Source organism: Hydra viridissima, unplaced genomic scaffold (genome assembly GCF_058129835.1).
Source record: "Hydra viridissima isolate aposymbiotic clone 2 unplaced genomic scaffold, HvirCarnegie_v1 scaffold_2, whole genome shotgun sequence".
NCBI classification, from domain to species: domain Eukaryota; kingdom Metazoa; phylum Cnidaria; class Hydrozoa; order Anthoathecata; family Hydridae; genus Hydra; species Hydra viridissima.
In genome coordinates, this window is record NW_028324301.1 from 24732501 (window position 1) to 24757873 (window position 25373).

The 25373-nt window shown below is 28.8% G+C and overlaps 4 protein-coding genes and 1 long non-coding RNA gene across 10 annotated transcripts in view; 3 read left to right on the plus strand and 2 right to left on the minus strand.

The window, feature by feature from the left end:
- The window catches only part of LOC145180546 (DNA-directed RNA polymerase III subunit RPC2-like), a 16721-nt gene extending 12217 nt beyond the window's left edge, over nucleotides 1–4504 (plus strand). Inside the window, exons 28-37 of one of the 5 annotated variants that reach the window (XM_090080578.1) lie at nucleotides 431–492; nucleotides 851–869; nucleotides 973–1131; nucleotides 1526–1709; nucleotides 1843–1891; nucleotides 2195–2212; nucleotides 2346–2451; nucleotides 2529–2625; nucleotides 3303–3590; nucleotides 4229–4504. In XM_090080578.1, the coding sequence (XP_089936704.1) occupies nucleotides 431–492; nucleotides 851–869; nucleotides 973–1131; nucleotides 1526–1709; nucleotides 1843–1891; nucleotides 2195–2212; nucleotides 2346–2451; nucleotides 2529–2625; nucleotides 3303–3590; nucleotides 4229–4358 (1112 nt within the window). In that variant the 3' untranslated portion in view covers nucleotides 4359–4504. Of the gene's footprint in view, nucleotides 1–430; nucleotides 493–850; nucleotides 870–972; nucleotides 1132–1525; nucleotides 1710–1842; nucleotides 1902–2194; nucleotides 2213–2345; nucleotides 2452–2528; nucleotides 2626–3302; nucleotides 3591–4228 lie in introns of those variants that run through there. The other 4 variants (XR_016450312.1, XR_016450315.1, XR_016450314.1 and 1 more) reach the window with 4 other exon arrangements.
- The window catches only part of LOC149892572 (uncharacterized), a 22900-nt gene extending 11675 nt beyond the window's left edge, over nucleotides 1–11225 (minus strand). Inside the window, exon 1 of the long non-coding RNA XR_016450316.1 lies at nucleotides 11102–11225. This is a non-coding gene — a long non-coding RNA (uncharacterized LOC149892572). The remainder of the gene's footprint in view (nucleotides 1–11101) is intronic.
- On the plus strand, nucleotides 4625–9765 carry LOC145192307 (protein arginine N-methyltransferase 9-like). Its single transcript, XM_090080579.1, has 13 exons — nucleotides 4625–5347; nucleotides 5431–5595; nucleotides 5666–5777; nucleotides 5889–5956; nucleotides 6814–6970; nucleotides 7049–7238; nucleotides 7347–7634; nucleotides 7738–7851; nucleotides 8089–8188; nucleotides 8346–8502; nucleotides 8956–9063; nucleotides 9246–9383; nucleotides 9510–9765. Exons 1-13 carry the CDS (start codon nucleotides 4821–4823, stop codon nucleotides 9624–9626), a joined length of 2241 nt encoding a protein of 746 aa, XP_089936705.1. The 5' UTR covers nucleotides 4625–4820; the 3' UTR covers nucleotides 9627–9765.
- A 769-nt stretch (nucleotides 11226–11994) lies between the features above and the next one.
- On the plus strand, nucleotides 11995–13648 carry LOC149892573 (uncharacterized). Of its 2 annotated transcripts, none has more exons than XM_090080580.1 (2): nucleotides 11995–12143; nucleotides 12233–13648. In XM_090080580.1, exon 2 carries the CDS (start codon nucleotides 12338–12340, stop codon nucleotides 13160–13162), a length of 825 nt encoding a protein of 274 aa, XP_089936706.1. In that variant the 5' UTR covers nucleotides 11995–12143; nucleotides 12233–12337; the 3' UTR covers nucleotides 13163–13648. The 2 variants fall into 2 exon arrangements, with proteins under 2 accessions (XP_089936706.1, XP_089936707.1); XM_090080581.1 differs by having other exon boundaries at nucleotides 12007–12143; nucleotides 12253–13648.
- Nucleotides 13649–21161: 7513 nt separating this feature from the next.
- LOC145190270 (ethanolaminephosphotransferase 1-like) lies at nucleotides 21162–24843 on the minus strand. Its single transcript, XM_080067094.2, has 9 exons — nucleotides 24660–24843; nucleotides 24312–24380; nucleotides 23949–24160; nucleotides 23573–23795; nucleotides 23331–23442; nucleotides 23155–23203; nucleotides 22876–23056; nucleotides 21995–22171; nucleotides 21162–21794 (listed from the first exon to the last, which is right to left on the minus strand). The coding sequence occupies exons 1-9, from the start codon at nucleotides 24729–24731 to the stop codon at nucleotides 21669–21671; spliced, it is 1221 nt and encodes a 406-aa protein (XP_079923220.2). The 5' UTR covers nucleotides 24732–24843; the 3' UTR covers nucleotides 21162–21668.
- Between the last annotated feature and the right edge of the window lie 530 nt (nucleotides 24844–25373).

Below are 25373 nucleotides of genomic sequence, written 5' to 3' on the forward strand. Positions count from 1 at the left end.
TTTTTATTTTTATTATTAAAAAACCATATATCTGCTATTGCAGGTTATTATATCTACCACAAAATCCTCTTGAAAAGAAAATTGTCATTCTCATTATAGTTACTGAAGAAGTATTTTTAAGATCAGGTTTAGTTATTACTCTGACAGTTTTGACCTCAAAAAAAAAACATAATAACCATTTAAAGATCCTGGCTTCATCGTGTGGTTTTCAGAAAATTATTAAAAATTTTTGATGGTTTTTAGTATTTTATATCTTTTAAAATTTGAAGTTTAAAAATAAAATTTACATTCGCCTTTTTTTTCATTTTTTTAAAATTAAAATTCTTAATTTGATCTTCAATCTCATTATATATAATGGCATTCAACATTCTACAATTACAAATTTCAATCATAGATGGTTGATATCAATTGGAAAACAATTTTATTTCAGGTTTTGGAAGGTGTTTGGTATATAAAAAACAAGTTTGTAATTTAAAAAGATATGCAAATCAAGTATGAATTTGTTTTTATTTGTAATTTGTTTGTTTTACTTAATCAAGATTGAGCAGTGAATCCTCTTAAGGCAGTATTAGAATAAGCATGATTTCAAATCTTCTCAGAATTTCAAAAAACCTTTAATGTTCCATTTTATAGTTCTTTTTTATAGAAAATAAATTAATAGTAACTAGAAAGTAGTGGTCATCACCAGTTGATTAAAGAAGTTGATTTTTAGGTGTAACAGAAATTAATTTAAAACATTGTGCTTATATTTTAGTTTATTACACATTTCATTTAAGCACTTACTGAAACTCAAGACAAAATATTGAATTTTTGTAATTTTTGTAAACTTGAATAATTTTATTTTTTTTAGACATTTGATAGAGTAATGGGTAAGTTTAAATACATTTTTGAACTATTTTTTACATAATCTAGTTTTAAAAGTATAAATTGAATGGTTCGAATTTATTTCAAACCTATTTTAAAATTTCTAAGGTCCAAGTCGTGATGCAAAAACTGGTGAAGTTATTTGGAAACATAATATTTTGGATACAGATGGAATATGTCGAGCTGGAGAACAGGTTTTGGACAAACAAGTTCTAGTAAATAAGTCTATGCCAACTGTTACTAACCAAATGACACAGACATCTGCAGGTAATAATTAAATGAGTGACTTGTTTTTGCTTATTATTCTATTGAAAGATTATTCCATGGCACAGTGTTTTATAGAACTATATGGTGTTCTGTAGAAGATTAAATGACACTTAAAAGTTATTTTTTAAATAACACAAATGTTATATTGTTGAAACTGCTAACATTTAAACTTTAAAATTTTTAAATTTCTTCAACATAATTTGTTTAACTTAAGAAATAATTTTCATAATTTTCATTTAAAAGTTAAAAAGTTTAGACAAACTGTTGATGTGCATTTCTGTCTTCTGTTTCTATCTTTCACATTTCTACCTTTTATATTTCTATCTTTTTTATTTTTATATTTTATATTTTTATCTATTATATTATCTCTCAAATTTAAATGTTTGCTGTTTAGGTCAGCTTGCTCCAACAGAATACAAAGATGTTCCAACATCCTATCATGGACCAATACCATCTTATGTTGAGAAAGTATTAATCAGTTCAACAATGGAAGATGCATTCTTGATAAAGATGCTTATGAGACAAACACGAAGACCTGAAATTGGTGATAAATTTAGTAGTAGGCATGGACAAAAGGGGTGAGAATTTCATAAAATTTATCCACCATGACAACAACTAAATGCATCTAAATAATATTTGCGAATGAAAATGTTTTGATTTTTGAATTAAAACAGAGTTTTACTTTTAACAAATTTATGTTTTTTTTTATAGAGTTTGTGGTTTAATTGTGAATCAAGAAGATATGCCCTTCACTGACCTGGTATATTTTTGTTGTTGTTGTTGTTGTTGTTGTTATAATAATAATAGTAATAATAATAATAATAATAATAATAATAATAATAATAATAATAATAATAATAATAATAATAATAATAATAATAATAATAATAATAATAATAATAATTTTTATTCATATTATTATTATTATTATTTTAATTTTATTATTATTATATTATTATTATTACTATTATTGTTATTATTATTATCATTATTACTACTATTATTCAATTTTTTTGCTTCCTTATATATTTTATAGTTCTAAAAACTAAATTTTACATTTCAGGGTATATGCCCAGATATAGTAAGTGTTTATTATTAACTATTATCCATATTTATTTTTAAAATTATTCTTTGTTTTTTTTTTTGTTTTTTTTTGCAATAAATTGTATTTATCAGATGCAGTTTAAAATATATACTTTGTTTCATTTTTGTAGATTATGAATCCTCACGGTTTTCCTTCTAGAATGACAGTTGGTAAGCTTATAGAATTACTTGCTGGCAAAGCAGGTGTCATGGAAGGAAAATTTCATTATGGAACAGGTAGAAATTTGTTATTATGTGAAGCCATGCTATCTTTTCTTCACTTTAAAAGATTAATAAAAAAAATTGTATTCCAGCATTTGGTGGGAGTAAAGTTGTTGATGTTTGTGAAACTCTAGTAAAGCACGGTTTTAACTACGCTGGAAAGGATTTTTTGACATCTGGTATTAATGGGTATGTTAGCACAGGCAAATTGTCTAATACTGCTTGATCACTTTAGATTATTACTACTTAGATGATGATGACAATTGTTATTATTACTATTGTTGTTATTATTATTAATATTATTATTATTACTATTATTATTATTATTATTATTGTTGTTGTTGTTATTATTATTATTATTATTATTATTATTATTATTATTATTATTATTATTATTATTATTATTATTATTATTATTATTATTATTATTATTATTATTATTATTATTATTGTTATTATTATTATTATTATTATTATTATTATTATTATTATTATTATTATTATTATTATTATTATTATTATTATTATTATTATTATTGTTATTATTGTTATTATTGTTATTATTATTGTTATTATTATTGTTATTATTATTATTATTATTGTTGTTGTTGTTGTTGTTATTATTATTATTATTATTATTATTATTATTATTATTATTATTATTATTATTATTATTATTATTATTATTGTTATTATTATTATTATTATTATTATTGTTATTATTATTATTATTATCATTATTATTATTATTATTATTATTATTATTATTATTATTATTATTATTATTATTATTATTATTATTTAGATTATGATTAATTTAGTTTAGTTAATTTAACTGATTTAATTGACATTACAAAATTTGATAGTGAACCATTATCTGCGTACATTTATATGGGTCCAGTATATTATCAAAAGTTAAAACATATGGTTTTGGATAAAATGCATGCTCGAGCTAAAGGACCCAGAGCAGTTCTAACTCGTCAACCAACTGAAGGTCGTTCTAGAGATGGTGGTCTGAGACTAGGTGAAATGGAAAGAGACTGTTTGATTGGTTATGGTGCTAGCATGCTGATTGTTGAAAGACTCATGATTTCTAGTGATGCTTTTGAAATTGATGTTTGCGGTAAATGTGGCTTAATTGGCTATTCCGGCTGGTATGTTTTTGCTTTTAGGCAATTTTTATGTCATTACTCTTAAAATTAAGTTTCTCTATTATTAATATAATTGGATGATTCTCAAATAAGTTTTAATATAAAAACTTGAAGTCATGAAATTTCTTCAAGTTTATTTTGTGTGTTAAATTTATGGTGTTTTAAATCATTTTATATGCAAAATGAAGTTCAAACTTTTTACCATATCTGTTTTAAACAATCTTATTGGATAAATCCTAATTCTATTGGATATCCTTTCATTCCTTTTTTTTTTTTTAACTATTTATTTGATTGGATCCTTGAAAGTTTAATTAGCTTCTTTTATATTTTTGACATGAAAATTGCAAAATAAAGATGTTTAATAAAATAAAACAGAAATATATTTCCAAAACAGGATGAAAATATTTTTAGCTTGCCTTACCTTTTAAAATATTTGTATTACAAGTTAAACTTTTCATTTGCTACCCTTTTAGCTAAAATTTAAAAATATTTTTGGTAGCATAAATTTTTTTTTATATATTTATATAAATTTTTTTTTTTTTTTTGTAGTTGGGATCCTTTTTGGAATTTTTCTTTTAATTTTTAAAAAATAAAAAAAATAAAAATACTTGTAAATTAACTTATGAGTTGTTCTTATTTAGGTGTCATTATTGTCGATCATCTCATCATATATCAACTATTCACATACCCTATGCCTGCAAACTTTTATTCCAAGAACTACAGGCAATGAATATAGTTCCTCGAATATCCCTAGAGAAATATCTTTCTTAGAATTCTTAAGTATTTTTTTCTTCTGATAAAAACTTGCATGATTGAGCTTATTCGGAACATTTATGTAGTAAACCTTGTTTCAATATTAAGCAATGATTTGATGTAAATTTTATGTTATTGGAATTATAAAGATCAAAAAACTTGTTGATACTGTGTTATTTCTTGTATGTTTTTATATATTCATACTTTTGATATTCATTTTGGGTTGGTTTAAATTAGACAAAAATATTAGAAAAAGAAAATGATCAACAAAATTTGAGTTTTTTTTTGTTTTGATTAAATATTTTGCATATCATTTATTATTCTTTATGATTCTGAATCATCTTGACATTTTTTTGGGCATATTTTCTCTGGGGCATACTACTTAGCCTGTTTAGTTTCCACTTGTATGTAAAACTTTGTGAAAAATGATAGTTTGTTTATTATTTGTATAGTTGATATCATTTTTATGTTTTTGAGTTGATGGATCTTTCTTACATATGGCAGTTAAATGCAGCTGAAATTTTGGAAAATGCACGTTCTTTTTCATCATTGCAAGAGTATGGCAAATCTTGCTCTTATTTCATGTTCTTATTCTATCGAGAACACTCTTGTTTAAATTACAAAGAGGAATTTTTGTTTGTGTTTACAAAATGGATTGAAAAGCTCATAAAGATGGGGCAGCTTTTAGAGTTAACTCGATTCATGGAAACTGTGTTTGAAAATTGTCAACCTATCAAAACAGACATTGCTCTTTGTGCTTCAGAAATTTTATATAAGAATAATTGCATCTACCAAGCTGCCCATGTGCTGAATATGTGTCAGGAGCAGAATGATTATAGAGTTGCTGACCTCTTAGAGCGTCTTAACAATTTGATGGTAGATAAATGGCATTTTAGGATGCTTAATGATAAGAAGAGAAATTCAGCATATGCTTTGGCATTGCAACACGCTTTTAAGCGAGGTCACAGATCTGTTTTGGATATTGGTTCAGGAACTGGTTTATTGAGGTTTTTTACAATTATGCAATTAACCTGTATATAAAGTAAAATTGTTTTTGAGAACACTTCTTAGTAGAATCATTATCTTATAGTCTTTTATCTCGTCGAGCCGGATTCGAAAAAGTAATATCTTGTGAAAGTTCAAGCATTATGTGCTGCATCCAAGAGAATGTGCTTGATGCAAACAATGAGAAAGAAATTTGTTTGTTGAAGAAAATGTCAACTTGTTTAAAAATGGGAGAAGATATTGAAGACAGGTATTGTGAGCATTCAGAATATTTAAATGTTATTGTTATCATGGTTGTTAAAAAAAGTTTTTTTATTTAGAGTTTCATTGGTGGTTACTGAGATTTTTGACTGTGCTTTACTGGGTGAAGGTGTGATTGCAACTCTAAAACATGCATGGAACAAACTTTTAAGCTGTGATAAATTGAGTGAGGTGAATTTAGGTTAAATATTTTTGTTACTTAATGATAATTAATGATGTTTATTTGAGCAAATGTAGCATTAGTTGTACTTCTTTGTTAACAAATCTTGTTATCAATCAAAGGTTCTTCCTCAATCTGCCACAGTATATGGAGTTTGTGTAGAATGTGAAGAGATCAGGAGACATGCTAAGTAATTCTTTCTTTGCTATGATTTTTAAAATAAATAACAGGTGGCAAAATCCACAATGCTTTTAACAAAGAAATTTAGTAATAATTTAGTAGTAAGTAATAACAGTTAGTAGAGTAAAACAAATTGTACAAAACAAATGTACACCAACTCTCAATAATATTAATTTGACACTGGGTGACATATTGACGGTGTTAGAGGTGTAGAAAGTGTTGTTGCTGTTGATGGTGGAGTGGGAGAGTAAGATAGGATTTGTCATCAATGATCCAGCAGGCGTTTGAAAATTTTTGATGCTCGCACAACTTTTTAGCCTCAGCCTTCTGTCTCTATTTTGCTGTGGGATGCATTTTTTTTCTTGTGGACTTTCAGATCTAGCTTCTTAAGAGCATGATTGATCATATATGGATCACATTAGAATTGCTTAGCTGCTTGTCGCTGTGAAATTCCATCCTTATGGCCGAACAAACGCTTCATAGTGGTTAATTCTGGTGGCATTAGCATTGGATCTACCTGAGCCAGATTGATGAGAGATGTGTTTCCTTTAAAGCAAAAAACAATAACAAAGACAAAAAATTAACAAAGCAACATAAATGGTTTAGTGCACCATTGTTTAATTAAAGCTGGAGCCAAAACCATTCCAGATTTTGTTGCAACACCCATTACTCTAAAAAGAGTTTTTTTTTGTTTTTTTTTAATTTTCATTTCATTTTTTAAAATATATTTGTGTTTATTTTAACTTTCTTTATAAATTTTCTCTTATTCTTGGAAACATAGTTATGTTTTGAAAATCTTGTGTTGTTTTTTTCAACTTTTATGAGTATAATATTTTTTAAATAATTTAACAATAATTTTCATAATAGATGTTCATTAAATAATATTGTTCTTCACGGAAATCAAGATACCTTTGATGAAGAGTGTCAACCGTATACAACTGAGAACATGACCAGTATTAAGGGTGGATATAAAGTGCTATCTCAAGAGTTTACTGTAATGAAGATTGACTTCAACTCCTTTGAGGTTATGTTAGTTTTTGGTTGTTGTAATAAAAATTCTTTACTTAAAGATTTTCTTTTACCAATAAATATTTTTCTTTAGGAACTCAATAATTTTGAAAAGAATTTGTTGTTGGAAGTTAAAATGACAGAAAATGGATTGTTTGATGCAGTCATGGTGTATTTTGTTTTGAATTTGGATGAATCAATTAAAATTTGTACAAAGCCTGATGAAGGGAGTTGTTGGGAACAAGCAATATATACAAACTATTCCTCCCCTCAAGTTAAACCAGGTGTTGATATTTGTTATTAGACAAAGTATTCATTGTGAAGCTTTTGTTATAGAAGATTTTTTAGCTGAAGTGTTAATAGTAATTTTTCAATCTTTTCCCTTTTGCTAGGCTCAGTTATTTCACTAGACTTGATTATCAGGGAGGATTGCATTTCAATTCATTTTGAGAATGTTGAAGAAAACTCTGTCAACTTAAAGAGTTGGAAGGACTCAAACGAGGATAACTTAATGGTATTAGATATTGATCGGCGTTTAGTGGCAAGACAAAACGATTGTGATTATATTGAAAGATATATCCAATGTTTATCCTGTAAGATAGGATATTCAAAAGAAGTGCTAAATATTTGTTTCATTTGTGCTGACATTTCCATACTACCGCTCCTAGTCTCACAAAAAGGTTTGTTTCTAAATAAAAGCATAAAATAAGTATTTGGTAAATGTTTAACGGATTCTTTATAAATGTTTACAGGATTTAAAATTAATTTAAGCATATTTTTTAGGTGATCATATGTTAAGTTTTGTGGAACCCTCTGCAGCATTATTAAATTTGTTAGTATATGCAGATCCTTCATTAAACAAACGAATACAAGTTTTAAGGCGCCCATTAGTTGATAGTAAGTGAATTGTAACTCGCCCTATTGATCGGTAATAAGTATATTTTCAACTGAATCATGAGTTTATATATATATATATATATATATATATATATATATATATATATATATATATATATATATATATATATATATATATATATATATATATATATATATATATATATTATTTTTGAGATCTGCAATTTACTAAATTATTTCAGATTTGCCTTACCTTAGTTTACTAAATTATTTCAGATTTGCAAAAAATTAAAATGTTTGACGTTGTCATTTCTGAACCTATCGACTGCAATGGTTTGATAAAGGATAATTTTGTTGAAGACATGGCTACCATTAAGTATGCAGGTTTCTAAAAAATCCTATAAAATACGATAACTTATTTTTACCAAGCCACCAACCCGTTGTTTTTTAAGACAAAATAAAGTTTTCCTTTTTTTTTTTTTTTTTTTTTTTTTTTTTTCTTTTTCTTTTTTTTTTTTTGTATTTAATTTCAGATCGTTGGTGTGCTCAAATGAAACAACTTTCATTCCTTCGAGGCTTGATTGTTTTGGTGTGTGTATTTCATCAGATCAATTGGTCAGAGAACACCGGGTCGTCGATAATACTGTCACATTAGGTTTGAGCATTGCCGAGCACATAAATAAATTCAAGGTGTTATTTTTTTAAAACGAATTTACTATCAGATCTGATCTGAATCATACTCGAAATAGTTGCTGGCATTTTAAATTTTAATGCGAAATATCGTTTTCACAAGTTTGATGTTTAAACTCATTTTCATTACTATTTTGCGAAAGACTATGTGTGAGCCGCAAAAATATTATTTTAGATAAAAAATTTCTGTTCATTAGAAAATCTTTTTATTATTTCTATCGACTTTTAATCGAATGTTTTCTTGACGTAGAAATTCTTTCTTCACTTTATCTTGATATTTAGAATCGGACGCTTAATTTCTTATTAATGTTTACAAAAGATTCTTAGTAAAAGTAGTTTTAGTTTGTACTCGTCTTAATCATGCTTTTTGTTTTCTTCTAATTTTACAATAATTCAGCCTACAATTTCTCGACGGCTTAAATTTCGCAAACTATATTTTTGACATTTCCTTAGGTATCAACTCATCCTGACGTAGAGGGCGCAAGTTTAAAATACGAGGCTCTATCAAGTGCCTTTCCTTGTTTCTTTTTCGATTTTTCTGCTTCCGTTATTAATGAAAAGGTAAAATTTTGTAATTTTTAAGAAGAAAATGCTCTTTCTCTTTTTTTTTTTTTTTTTTTTTTTTTTTTTACAATCATATTATAGTTAAAAAAAAAAAGTGTTATTATGAATCCAAATGACAAGTAACGAGTTAAGTTAACAATTGCACAAACGAAGAGTATTTTCTTTTTTTTTTCTGTAAGGACTTAGATTCGTTTTTTTTCTCGGAGAAAAACATCGACGTTAACATAGAAAATAACGGCAACTTTACAGCTGTGTTGTTATGGTTTGACGTTTATTTTGGTGATCAATCGAAACTTTCCACTGGTCCATCGATGAAGGTGCGAAAAACTATGCTTTTTAACTGTCGAACGGTTTATTTTACGAGTGCGGGACTACTCAGTTTAAGCTCAAAAAAAATTACTCATATTTATTTTTTTAAAGAGATGTAACTATTGTTTCTCTAGACACATTTTCATCAAACCTGTCTCATTCTACCGAACAATGAGATCGTCTCGACCAAACAAATCATTTCTTTATTGGTTTCTAGATACAAGAATTACATTAGCATCCGACAAATGTAGCAACTTTTTTGTATTGATATCGCTTCGTAGGAAGTGATTTTTTTTAAAGACGTCACCATCATTTGAACTTCGCAATTTACTTGATTTGTATTACGTTTGGTTTTTAGTTAGAAATGCTACTTAATGCAGGGTGAAATCATAATCGACCGTTTAGATTAAAGAGTAAATGCCAAACCTTTCCAGAATTGGTTAATGTCATTCTCACGTTTAACTATTGGAAATTTAGGTACTGCTGCTAAAGACTTCGTATTGCATTTTATCGAAGGATGTGTTGATAAAGTTGTGAAGTGAAAAATTTTAATTCCAAATGAAGATTCTATTACATGCAAGAAGATTTTATCCAAAAATAGAAAAGGAAAATATTTTTTGCATGGATTAACTTAACATATTTCTTTCAAAAAAATATTTTCGGTTTTTCGTGGAAAACTTTGATAAATTTCTTTCAAAAAATATTTTCAGTGTTTCGTGGAAAAAACTTTTAACAAATTTGGAAAATTTTCTCTAAGATTTTAGGAAATCTTTTAAAGTTACAAATGTCGAAGATTTCTTGCTTTTTAAAACTTTTTAGTTGATCAAGCAATTATTTGAAATTCGAAAAACATTTTAACGTAAAATAAAATGGTAAATTCGAAAAAAAATGTTTTCGAATTCTCTGTTAAAAAGTTATTTGGCTGAACTATTTTTAAATGCTAGTGGTTTATTTTTGGAGAGACGGGGGATGGGGGTAGGGAATAAAATGTTAGCATGAATTTGTTCCTTTTTAAATTTACTTTATGATATAACACTTGTTAAGCGTTTTTAAAACCAAAAAATTAAAAAAGTGCTCTTAAAACCGGTTACATGTTGACTTTGTTTTGCTTATTTTGTTAATATTTACGGTGCCCTTGATTTTGCGTGACAAAGTATTTCTCAAAAAGCATTTTTTCGTCCGTGGTGAATTTAAAATTTATAAGAGTTTAATGTAGAAACGTTTTTTTTTTTTAGAAAATTTGAAATTAGACTTACAAGCTTAATATAAAAACGTAAGAAATTTCAACCTTGCGCAATAGTTTCTTTGATACCGCTAACGCGTCATTCATTTTACTATCGTTAGCTATTTAAGTTCTAATTTTGTATTTTGTAATAAAATGTTAAAAACGTAACAATTTATGAAGCTAATTAACAAACTAAACTAATTTAACTTTTTATGATATCGGATCTTGAGCGACAATCTTCAGTGCTTTTTTTCTAATTTTCAAAATTTTAAAACTAGTTTGAATTACTAGTAACTTTTTGCTGTGTCTTGTAAAATGCATTTCGTAGCAGTATATGTTTACCTCTCGTATCGATTTTGTTAAAAAGTTTATTTAAACAGACTTTTTTCATTTAAACCGTTGATCAAGCTTATTCTCTCCAGAAATCAGTGTAAACACCGAATTTAATTACCTAACAAATTTCTTCCTGACATTATACTTTATAAACGATGGAAGCGTTACCTTTTCTATTACATAGATGATTTTAAAGTGTCGATTCCGGTCTTCAAAGTTCATAACTTCCTACTATACTTTCTTGAGAGAACCATTAAATTCTGTCTCAAAGTTTAATGTTAGTTAACTTCTAATATGAATAATAGAAACGCGAAAAAATCTTCAGACGAAGGCAGCAATCTTGGAGATTTTCATGATAACAAAAAAGTTTAATCTTAAAATAACCTTTTATCAGGAAGAAAATTCCTCTTTATCTTTGTTACGTTTTTAATATAAAAAAAAATGAATTTATTGTGATTTGTTTTTAACAAAAAAGGATGGATTGATTATGTTTTGAAAAATATGAAAAGGTGGGAGCAAACTTCTGCATAAATAAAGTGCGAACGTTCGAGACATCACGACCTTCACGTTTTTTAAAAAGCGAAACTTATTTGAATAGTTTAAAATATGAAATTATTTTCTAGGGCGTGAGATTTATGGAAATTATAAAAAGATTCAGAGACCTTTTCAAAGCGAGCTTTTTTCGTAGTTTTTATTGAACATTAAAATGAATCTCTGAAGCGAAGTAAAAACAAAAAGCCATTGTTGTCTTGAATTTTCATTAATAGAAAACCTTCCCACAGGATGTTATTGGATATAAAAATTGCGTTGTAATAGGAAAAAAAGTGATAAACATGATTTAAGAGACAAGCAGCAAATGAAGTGCACAAGACGTTATAACGATTACATAATTAAAAGTTGTAATAATTTCACAAAACCCCTCTTTCAATGAAAAAAAAAATCATCTTACGCGAACAAGTCAAATACTCTTTAATTATATTCAAACGTTTCTTATGTAATTTTAACTTTAGCGAACGTCACTGCCTAAGACAGTAATTAAGGGAACCTTTCTTACGGCACACACGAAACAAAAACCACGCTCTAGACTTCATAATAAATTTCCGTTTAACATTAAAACTAAACGGTTTTCCTTTATTTCCTAAGCTGATATAATTTATCTTATAAAAAAAAGATATTGATGCATGAATCCTTATGAATGAGCTGGTAAGAGGTGAGTAAACACTTGTACAAGTTTTCTATACCTCAATTTTTTTATACGTCTTTTGTTATATATTTTTATGTGCATTTTTTAAATGATAGTTGCTGGTCTTATATGATAGAATTCAAACGAAAAACACAACTTAAGTATTTTTCGAAGCCTGTAATCAGTGGAGTGAGGAAAGAAGCAGCAACGGTTACATAGGAATGAATCGTCAATCGCGAGTATCTTTACAAGAACGATTAAAATATTTCTTTAGTGATGATCATGGGATCGGAAAAGATCAAAATAAAAAGAGAGAAAAATCTAAGTTAAGAGCTACTCGCTCATTTCCTGGAAACTTTAACATTGCGTCTCAACTTGGAAAATCTGAAATCGTGTGCTGCCCTGAGCATCTAAACCAACCCTCGTCAAGTTCGTTAAAACGCTCTCCAGCAAATATAACCACCTATTTATTTCGAAACTCAGGTGAAGATGCGGACAACAGAAAGCGATATAATAACAACAAAGTTAAGCTAGGCCCGACACGTTCGTGTCCCTACTACAAAAAAAATTCACTCATGTGTTTCAACCGTAATACAAGTATCACTGAACTTATTTTACCCAATAACAAAGATTCCAACTTTTATTATTGCGATTTGGAAACAAATAAAATTACCGCCGGCAAAACTGCTTCAGAGGTTATAACTAAAGAACCTAAGCTGTCGAATAATCAACATTTAAAACATCAAACGAGCTATTACCCACAAAAATCATTATGTACTTCGTGTTTGTATCACACCAAGAGTGTTGTTTCTTGTTGCACATGTTACTGGTGTCTTGAGGCACTTTGCTATCACTGCGTTGCAAAGGATGATATAGGTACCAACAGCATTGTACAAAACGCACTGACTGTGGAAGGATCTAAAACTAACGTCTTGAAACGCTTAGCAATATGTGTTTCTTGCGTACCTTACCTGCCATGTCTTTGCTTGTATCCACTTTTAAATGGTGTACTGGACTATTGCATTGATAAAAACAGTGACATATAAGTTTTACCGCATGCCAACTTATTTCTTTGTTTTACTGCGGCGAGATTCACTTTCTATTCTCCTGTAATTTTATCAAAAAATGTTTTATTGATTCCTAGAACTTACACCTGAAACAAACACAAGATCAAACGATCTTTCGTTCAAGATCAGAAGTTCAGAAGAGTTTAGTTAAGATAACTTTTGTTTACTTAAAGAGATCACCGTGTGCAAGAAAACGAAAATATTCTTCGGAGCTTGTGAAAATTTCAAAAGAATAGAAAACAAGAGCACGTTACTGAAGAAAAACAGCTTCCAATATTTGAACAATGCACAATGCTTCTGATTTGTATAAAACTAGTTATTTGTTTTATTATGCTCAACTCGTATTCTCGGGTTTTTAAGCAAAAAAGACCAAAATGTTTAACACATCCAGCGCATCTCTCACTACAAAATTTGATATGTTAAAACTTTAATTATAAGTTTGTAAATAGTCAAAAAATATTAAAATTTTTTTTTTTTTTTTTTGAGTGATATTCTCGCACCTTAGATTGCAGTTGAACAAAGTTGAACAAAGATGAACAAAGTCGAAAAGTTCATTTTTACAGATGAACAAAGTAAAAATCGGTATCGATATAATTATCATATTTATTAAATTTTTCATTATATTTATTCAACTTACAGCGTTTTCATCAAAGATTCAAAGATATGGATTTAATTTAGTTTACGACAACTCAATGACGCCATAGTGAAGTTGTCGTAAACTAAATGCACTTTAAAATTGTATTATAAGGTGCCGTATTTCTATCAACCTTATCTAAAAACTAGATGAATCAATTTCTGGAAAAACTCAAAATCTGGAAAAAGCAGATCATTTTTGAAATAATATAAGAATATTCTTTTTAAGGTCAAAGACTGCTCTGTGGTGAAAAAGTTTCGGATACCGCGATTATTCCATCAGGCCAATGTCAAACTAACAAATTTGAAATTTTACAGGAAAGAAATAGCGAAACCTGATTTTAAATAGAAAAAATCAATAGAAAATTTTGTGAAATAGCAATAAATCTCTGTTTGCTATAAAAGGAAAAAATAACACGTTCGAGATTTTGTTAGAGAGTAAATCACATGTAAATAATATCAAAAACAGAATTTTGCGAAAATGCTAAGTCCAAATCGTGTTATATTGTAGTTAACCTTTTAGATTAGTTTGTGTTACGCACATAAGTGTCCTGATTACGTGTCCTGATTGCATACAAAGTTATGTACGCAAATGTGCCAAGCGTACAGAAGTATATTTACGCAAATGTACCCATTGCATACAAAGTTATGTACGCAAGTGTGTTCAGTGCTTCTTAAACGTTTTATGCTTGTTCACACCGTTTGATAGTAAGTTTTTTTGTGTGGAGGCTGGGGCCTAAAAACATTGTTAAGTAAAATAAAATCTCAAAGATTCACTAAAACATTTTTAATTAGAAACTCCCTCCAATCACGTTTTAATTGAGACTAAGTTACATAAAAATGAAAATTTTGGCTTTAAATAATTTGAATCTTTCATAAAAAAGGATTATCCACTTTTTAAATGCATTCCTCATGATCTTTCCTTTTCATTACTAAAATTGCAAAGTGAATTTCCGCCTACTTTTGGTTTACGCTTAAATACCGCGACAATGAGAAACAACATTCTCTTTTTCTTTTCTTTTTTTTTTTTTGTCACCTGATTCTCATTTATAGTTAATGTAATCATCTGATGATCATCTGATTCTCTTTTACTGTCCAGTTTAAAATGCTTTAAAAGCTTTTTAATTTTTTGTTGAAAAAATCAAACAGTATTTTTAATTTACACGGAGCAAATTTAGTTTAAATGAAAAAAAAGAAAAGATTTTCAGGTAATTTTTCTTTATTCAAGATGAATTTGCTGGTTATGTGTTCAAATTGTTTTATAAGCTCAACTTTATAAGAAAAATTTTTCGGCAGTTTTTTCCTAAATATGAGTCCTACATTTGTTAAATGAGACAAGTATATCAATATTTCAATAATAAGAAAACCAAGTATTTCAATAATGAGAAAAAATGAGACTGTAGTTCTTTTTCTCTCAATATTGTCGTTTAGAACTCAACAAAACTAGAAGCGTTAATATACTGAACAAAAGCACTCTGTCTCTCGATTCAATCCTGCTTTATTCTCAGGAATCTCAAGAATCTAACGAGCGCTGTAATCAATTAAAGTGACGAAAAAACTGTCGCTGTAAAAAAATGTCAAAAGAGAAAGTTTCTAATGAATCAAAAGAAGTTTCAAAATTTTGCATGATTTCTCCACGGAATTATTTTTGCATGATTTCTCCACGGAATTATTTTTGCATGATTTCTCCACGGAATTATTTTTGCATGATTTCTCCACGGAATTTTTTTTTTTGTGTCTACTTTTTGCCTAATTATCTGGAAAACACATTGAGCTTATGGAGCGCTGACTTCATTGAAAACGTCATTGGAACATCAAGCATCCACAAAAGATATGTATGGATCGTTAGAATCCAAATAGCCCGTCTCATAGTTTTTTTTTTGATTATGAAAATTTTAGCCACCAAGTTAATGAACGAACTAACCGGTGCCACCAGAGCTGGATTTTCCCTCAAGTTTCAAAACAACCTCTTTATCATCTGATAGATATCCATCAACAACCCCCGTAAAAACAGTTATCAAAATTTAGAGATTGTAAATCTGTTAAAGCTGTTAGTGTTCAAATAGATTACATGCCTAATAAAATTTTTTTTTTAATAAAAATGTTAATTGCTATAGTTATTGTGAATTTAATTCACAAGAGAACGCCATTAATACCGAGCGTCCTTCGAATTCTTGCATGATGAGTAATTATTATAAGAACGTGGGTAGAGAGCGTGCTTTTAAATCTTCTAAAGAAACTCAACCATATTTTGTTGAAAGTATTGACGTCAACAGACTTCAATACTCTGTGTGTGTGTATGTGTGTGTGTGTGTGTGTGTGTGTGTGTGTGTGTGTGTGTGTGTGTGTGTGTGTGTATGTGTGTGTGTGTGTGTGTGTGCGTGCGTGCGTGCGTGTGTGTTTCAAAAGAGCCAAAAGACCTTTGATAATGAGAAATAACTAGTGAGACAAAAATATAGAAATATTTTATCTCTTGCATAATATTACATCTCTTACTAGGCATGACGGATTCTATTCGGAAAATATCCAATAGGCTCCCAGCAAAGTAAAGAATAGATTTAAAGCGATATATGAATTAATCATATTGGCCTCGATTTCGTCAAAGTAAAGTTGTACAAGTTCCGTAGAAAAATAGAAATTTGTACAAATTACTTTCAAGCTGAAATCTTTTTCTCTAGCTAACTTTTTTCTAGCATTTCACAGCGGTTTAGAATGTCACATTTAAAGCAAAAATTTCCGTCATTTTTAACCTAACGACCTTAGAATTTTCAGTGAATACTTCATATACCCTGGCCTACTGTATCTATATGACTTTGGCACCATAATCATGACTTTGATGGACTCCCCGGCAGACGATAACAACGTCATCTAGAATAGAACACGAAGGACACATAATCAGAATATCTTGGACATGTATTACAAATTTCATTTCTATTTTTTAAAGACTTTTTCATTTAAAATAGTCTTCAGAGTCTATGGTGCATGTAGGACGCCCTGGCGGACAGCATCAACATCATTTAGGGCATATCGCAGTATTAGGATATGAAATATATTTTTTATGTTCTTTATATTTAAATACTGTTGTTAACAATATTTAAATATAAAGAACTTAAAAAATATATTTTAAAAATTACTGAAGAAGAACCAGAATTTCCTCAGCAAGATCCAGCTCTTTCTTTGATCCAGAACCTCTCCTCATAAAAGTGATAAATGAGTCTTCAGGTCAGAGTAACCTTCTAATGACATCTTCATTCGTCAGCTTTCTTGAAAAATTTTTTGTAAAGTGTAACTTTTTTTTCTATTTGCAACTAATTTTTTGTTGAGGATGTTTTTGGATAAGCCCACACTGTACATGAAAGAAAAAGGAACTCCTCAAATTATTCTGGCAATTTCATCCTCTGTCCACAGTTATCTGTTTATAAAGAGATTTTGTGTTGAACCGTCGAATCCAATTTTGCTTATAAGAAGAAATGCTATATTAGGTTCAGGTATTTTTGTTTTATTCATTACTTTCCAGATCTAATTTGTAGCGTGGTCTATTATTCCCTGAAGTTTAGAATAAGAGCGTGAAACAGGTTCTCTGTGGTAACAGTTTTAGTAATCTTGGTAGATTTTCTCTTTTTAGATCTCATTAAGAGATATTCAAATGCTTTGGATGGCGCAGCCCGCTGCAAAGTTCTGCTCCCTGTCAGTGGCGTATCTAGGGTAGGGCAGGTAGGGCACGTGCCATGGGCGCCAGCCTGAAAGGGGTGCAAAAGAGGCTTGGTTGCGATACAATAAGCGAGAATTATATAAAATAAATTAAGAAATAATATATCATATAAAATAAATATATTATATAAAATAAAGTTTGTGTCATCATTTATTAAAAAATTGTAATTAAGCACTTTATGTGGGGGAAGAGGGGCGCGAGATCGGTGTTTGCCCCAGGCGCTATTTACCCTAGGTACGCCACTGCTCCCTGTTTTCATGTTGGACTTCATGATTTTTGTTGTTAAAATATTTCATGAATTTTTTTAGTTGAAACTGAACTTAATTAAGTTCTGGTGAATACAGAGAAATCAACATACAAACTTCAGATTTTTCTTCTTCACTAGTTAAGCTTGTGTATTTATTTTCATCTTTTCCTTTAACTAAAAAATATGTCTTTGTTCTTCATATTGAAGTCTGGACTCAACTAATTAAATGAGTATTTTTTCTGATTATTCCTCAAATACAGAAGGAAAGCATTATTGAATATTCCTTATTATTGATTTCATAGTCAATCCAACAACAAAAATTAAGTAGTTAAGGAGGGTAAGAAATAGGGGGTGTGGGAGAGAGAGAAGTTGGGTTAATATTACTGAATTGTGCGGAAGCAATCGTGTAAAGTGGCAGAAAATATTGACGTTGCTTAGTTTCATTGTATGGGTTTTAACAAGAAGTCTTTGTAGATAGAGTTTGAACGGTTACTTTTTATGTTGTTATTTGAGGGATTTTTATGGATTATGAACGAGTATAAACTAAACATGAAGATTTTGTTGAGGGGGTTATCAACTGAATAGAATATGTAGAATTATAACAATGTGTTTGCTGCGAGAAAGCAACAGTTAAGTTTAAAAGGAAGGCGGTTACTGCTGCGGTGGTTACTGCTGCATACTTGGAGCGTGCGGTTTAAATTACTCAAACCAATTATGAAGTTAATTGACTGTAAAGAAGAATGGCATATTTTTGAAATAACATAATTATTTTAGTTTGATGCATCAGGTTTGGAATGACCTTATAGTTACTAATGCAAATGAATGCAGAAAAATCTTTGACAGAGCTTTTCTATACATATCAGTTGTTCAAATGCAAAATGGTCTCAAGGTTAACGAAACTGGCGTAATGTTCAACGGAAGAAATTTTTTACAAATAAATTTTTTTTTTAAACACCTTGTAAACCATTTCATTTTAAAGTTTTTTGTGTTGTTTATTTCTCTTAATGCTTTATATTTTTTTAATTCAGAAAATTTCGAATGTTAACTAAAAATCATATTTTCCCCTTTTTTTCAACTTCTAAATCCCATAAACCAATTTTTTAAAAAATCCAACAACCTATTAATGAGTTTGGTTTTTTAAAATTTTGTTTTAGGTCATTTTTTAAGATCAAAGAGAGTAAATTTTTGCATTTATGACATTGTTCTGGACCACAATGCATTTGAGATAAAGCTTAAAAAACTTCTTTTTTTTTTCACTACACAAATCTCTTTTTACCATTAGAAGTCTCGACCACATGCGTAATGAATGTAGTGTCAACAACTCAAAAAAGAATTATGAGTTCATTTGCAATTGCTTCAGCTAACTGATCGTGAAAGTTATTTGTTACGTCCAAAAGCTTTTTTTTATAATTAAAAAGTTTTTAAGGCGTATCTGGAATAGCAAAATGAGAAATCATTATGTAAAGTATACATAATTCTTTCAAGTGCTGACTTTCGTAATTCAAATCCAAGCAATATTTTACTAATCGCTCCTCCAAATGTAAAATATATAATATAAAATCTAATATAAATATAAAGTATAATATAAATATAAAACATAAATCAATTTTTAAAAATTAGATAACTAACCCAAGATAAATTATTCAAAACATTCAAAGTACCTGCTCTATTCAAATCCATTGATGCATTATGGAAATTTATATTTGCAGTACTCACCCTCTGAAAAACTCTTCCGTATACCTTAATTTCAAACTTCCAGATTCCTATACTCATCTGTACTGTATCTCATATACTTTTCGCTATATGCCATGTCTTCACGCTCCATTTTTACATTCTTAGTCTTCATTAGCAATTTCGATATGTCCTGTTTCAAAATTAAAAATCCTTTTAAAAGTGCAGACGAAGGAAACACTTTCAGCAGATTTGAAACAAGTATCCTCTATATAAGTTACGAAGAACATTTTTACGATGATAAAAAAAAAGTCGAAAAAATACTTAAGTTCTTTCAATAAAAGAAAAAAAAAAAAAAAAAAAAACCTGAATAACAAAAGTAAATTTTGCAATCCCGGGTTATATTTTCAATCTCGGGTATTCCGGATTACATTTACCTAGCCCCAGGATTAATCCCGGGATTTGTAAATACCAGTTCTTAAAAGATATCAACATGTCGTCGAGTGACAGGAAAAACTCACTAAGTGCAAAAAATAGGTAATATATTTTTTCATACTAAGTACAATAAAATCAACTTTCTCAGGAAAATTAGTTTATAGTTACAGAATTTAGAATATAAAGCATAATAACCATACAAAGCGAAACATGCTTTTCCAAAAATGAGATTTTAACTTAAAAAAAAAACTGTTAAAATAATAATTACTTTATTTTTTGTTTGTTTGTTACTTAATGATTCTTTCCTTTCACCCGACGATATTAAATTATTAAAATTAAAAAAAATTTTGTAAAATATGACACGTTTAAATTTAAAAAAAGTTAGTGATGTGACACGTTTAAATTAAAAAAAAAAAAAATTGTAGCATGACACGTTTAAAATTAGGTTTACAAAAACTGTTTATTAAAAGGCTATTTTTTTATATTTCAAGACTATTTTTTTTATAGATGTAATGTAGTTATGCAATTATTCCTTTTCTCATTTTTGAAATAGATTTTAAGGAAACAGAATCACATCACACATCTGAAGCTTAATCTCCCAACCGACTTCTTGCAAAAAGTCCGGCTGCCATTAAAACTGCGTTCAGACACTGGTAGGCTTAATAGTTATTAAAAGATTGTACGGTCTTTGCAAAAAAAGTCACTTCGCATTCATCCATGATCATAGAGAAAATAAAGATTCAGAGACTCACGAAAACCAGAGACATTTTCGAGAGATGCCTCATTGGAAACAAGAAATTGAAGCATCTAGTCTATTAAATGACTCAACTATTACTTTGCGGGATTTTACCGAAGAAGGAACAGCTATGAGCTCTGCCCCAGATCCTGACTCAACACTAGTTCTACCATTATACAGACACTGAAGGATCTCACTCTATTTGTTCTCTATTCTTGCATTCAAAGAATGATAATTGATTGAAATTTATGGTAATATTTACAGAACTTGCGGAGAGATTCCTCTTTTGAGCGATGTTCTGTCAACTTCAAAATAATAGGATCTCTATTTTTTAACTTCGTAAGTTTTAATGATAATCCGCCCCCCCCCCCCCTGAAAGTGTTTATTACAAAATTGCAGGTTATTTTAAATAGGCGTGTTTTTATTTATGATTTATTCCGCGTTCCTAAAAATTAATTCTAAAGGAAGTGCTAGGAACTCTTTCAAGAATGTTGTCGTAAAAAAAAGTTTTAGAAAAAATGATTCAGTTTAAAAAGAACATGAGAAAATTGAAAAATCTTTTTTCCGTTAAATATTTGCAATATCAGCAATAATTTCGTTATTAAATTTCTGACGAGAAATATTAACTGAACTTTAGACAAATAAACAATAAAAGTGCAAACTAAGGATCACGTTGAATATAAAATAAACTGGATAAAGAAAAATCTCCTCACGTGTCACTTTAAAAGACTGCGTGGTCACGATCAATGTCTTGAGACCCTCAGGACAAGTTTCAAATAAAAAACCACTAAACGATTTAATTTCTTTTAAATTTGAATATAAAAAATTATCTAAAAAAATTATTTTCTACCTAATTAAAAGAGAAGGTCGACGCATCAAGCGTAAAAACACGTTAGAAACTTACAATCGTAACACGTGTCAATTAAAGACCTTACAAGCTGCTGCATGAAACCACAAAGCGAAAGCTTGTGTTCGTGTCAGAAACCAAGTTTCTGTCATCTCAAATCGTTGAACATCAACAGCGGAATGGAGTCCAGGCCTAAAGATACTTTTAATGTTTCTGCTTTCCATTTGTAAGAAGCTTTTTGTGTCCCGATTCCTTGATTTGTTCGTTTTTGCTACGAGGTTTGCTCACTCGAAAACAATACACATTTAAATGTATGCACAATTGGTGTACCTGAAAAGAACGTTTATAATAAACATTGTTCATAATAATAATAGTAGTAGTAGTAGTAGTAGTAGTAGTAGTAGTAGTAGTAGTAGTAGTAGTAGTAGTAGTAGTAGTAGTAGTAGTAGTAGTAAGAGTAGTAAACAAAATTTGTGAGTAGCATTGAAAAAGAGAAAAAACAATTCTATTTTTATTCAATAAATACGAACCACATTAACTCCGTAATGTAAATGTGCAAATAAGAGGAAAATAGTATATAAGGCCAGCATGGTTTTATCATTTGTTAATTTAAACATAGCAGCAATCAACATGGGAAGTAATGGCCAAGCAAGGATGTTAAAACGGTCACATTTTGTTGATGTCATCTGAGAAATAATCAACCGGCACTAAAACAAGAGAAAGGAAACATTTTATTTGTGTTAAACTTTTTGGTAGTAAAGTTGGTATAAAAACACCCCCCTCCCCTTCTGCAAAATGCTTTTAGATGATAGAAAAATTTGTTTTTTTTCTCAGGAAAAACAAATCAACTAAATGTAGAACTAAAATGTTGTTTTTTAACAAATTTATGGCAATAAAAATATATGTGGACAATCTTAATTAAGCTCTTAATATATCAAAATGTTAAAAATATCATCAGAGAAAAAAATTATCTAGTAAAATAATTGCAACCATTTGTTGACTTTACACATATGAATCACTATCTTAAAAAGCATTGGTTGTCATTTTTTAAAATGACACCTTGTAATATGGTATAATTAAATTCAGCTTAAAAACTATTTTTGTATATAAAAATAAAAATAGTTTAAGCATAATTCTTTAAGTACAAACATTATAACATATTTCTTAACAAAAATTAACTTTCTATAAATTCTGCTATAATACTTCACTTCTATCACAATACTCAACCACAACTCAAATTAAACTCTTACATTTCTATCTCTATAAAACACATTAACCTTTTCTTATTGGTACACATTAACCTTTTTTTACTCGTACAAATCCCTTCATTCAAAAGAATTACGCTCAATCAAGCTACTGCTTGTAATAATTATGTTTAGTAATAATTAATTATAGCAAAATATGTTCTTACAGTAATGTTTGAATAAAGGAGTCCATAGCCAACAATATATAAGCGTGTCTGTGTTACAACAATATTACTTGCTGACAAATAGCCATACAACAAATAGAGGAAAGTAGGAACACCAAAAGAAACAAGAGGATATAAACCTTCAATGAGAGGCACACAGTCTTTTGGAGTTTTAACACGGGCTCTGTTATAAATACATTAAAAAGCTTTAAACAAGTTCAATGGAATAAAAATAACTACATAAAACTTCTTCAATAAATTTTAGAATCAAACACAACTCACTGATATTGATTATAAAGAGATGTAGGAATCACCAGAAAGATCACAAGAACTAAAAACAAAGGTTGAGCTTAATTATCAAACATACTTCAGTTTCTTGTTGCATTTTAGATGATACAGAATAATGCAGAAGGTTATAAAATTCAGATTAAAACTCTAACAATATAAGTATAACTTACAGTAAAAAAAGCCTTTTAATAAAAATGTCAGATTTATAGCCTCTTTGCTGTATGTTACTCTCCAAATTTCTGTACCATAAAAGTAGCTTGTAATAAAAAAGCTCACCAACAACTAAAAAGGAACTTGATAAACTTTAAACAAGAAATAGATTTGGAAAATAATTAAAAAAAAAATAAAAAAAAATTGCATACTGTTTAAATTAATGCAAGATGGCTTGAAATACATAAAAATATAACCTTACTATTTGAGATATATCATATGCCCAGGGTAAGAACATAACAGAAGTATTGTATTTTTCCCAGTGGGGAACATAAAATGCAAATAAAACCAACATGAAGATAAAGGTAATTTCCCAGTGTGTACCAGTGAATTCACTGATGCCGAATATTGTTAAACAACTTATACACATTAGTGATACAGCGCTACTATCTAGCCCATGATCAAACAACTCACCAAGTGGAGAACTAAAGACATTTTAAGAATTTTAACAACTCTATGAAAAACCTCTAACTTTAGGTATAAACACTGCAACACCTGCAAGCTAGTTTTTTTTTATATCAGTTTCCATGTGAATTTTAACTCAATACCTTCTCAACTTTTTAAGCCCTAACCTTTACCTTGAATTGGTTCTGCGAGCTTGTTTTCCATCACAACCATCAAGTTGATGAGCCAGAAAAATTAGAACACCAGAAACAAGCCATACCCATCTTGGAACTTCGTTTTGTGATACAAAGTGGACATCAAAGTACGAACAAAGTAAAAAACAACTCAATGAGCAAAACCAACCACATAAAGTTAAAACATTGGCAGGGACCCACATGGGAAATATCTATTATTAGAAAAAGTTTAAAGTTAATTTCCATAAGACAAGTAGAAAATGTTATAAATAACAGAGAGATAAAGTTTACTTACTTAAGTATACTTAGAACTCAAATAAGGTTAAAAAAATATGTACACTTTTTAAGAATTGACTTGCATACCTTGACCAATTGATCCCAAAATGGATGCATGACATAGTTGGAGAGTGGCGATGTGTCAATAGATTTGTACTTAAAATTAAAAAGAAAAAAAATTTAAACTACTAATCTGATTAAATTAATAGCTTACATCATTTTTAACAATTTTCAAAAGTCACATATAGAAACTGGATCATTTAAATCAATGCAAAATCACACCATTTTAAAAAAATAGTTCCATGGTATTTATATATCAATATCTAATGATCTGGCACACGTTACTGCGTTTAACTAAAAAAGCTATAGTCAGAAATGATTAATTAGATATTGTTTATATAACATTACAACCAAAAAAACTACATATGTACTCACTTTATACCTATCGAATCCATCTAACTTTTCGTTTGATAAATATTTATAATTAAAAAGCAACGATGCAACCATATTTCAGAAGTCTATGTAGTATTTTTTTGTAGGGAACCCACGACAGTGTATTTAATTTATATGCAACTTAAGTGAACGGAGCTTAGATTTATTTCGGCAAACTTTGAATTCCAGTAATTGAACAGGCGAGACAGTTAAAGATCAGGGGGCCGTTTCGTTAAAATCATCGAGTGGGAAAATCCAGGTTTCATAAAATGGATTATATATCATATCTCTGATGAAAACCGTAAATAGATTGGTATATTAACATTTAGTAAAATATAGTATTTTATCGTATAAATATTATAAATAAAATACGAATATTTTTTCATTTTATTTTGTCTTGCTTAGCTTATATCAACTTCTCAGAAAAAAAAAAATCCATTTCATAGGATCAAATTAAAAACGCAAAAAAAAAAAAAGCAGGTTCCAGTAGGTATGTGAATTTCGTCGAAATTTTAAAGTTTTCAAATGGGACTAAAATGAATTTCATACTGTTGTTGCTTCTATTGACTTTTTCTTAAATTGAGGATCAGTTTAATGGAATTTTTCATTAAACTTTTTGACTTTCATAAAGTTCCATATTTTTAGATATTTTACTTTTCTTATTCAACGGAGTCAGCAAAAACACGGGAATAAACTTGTTTGAACTTTTTTATAGAC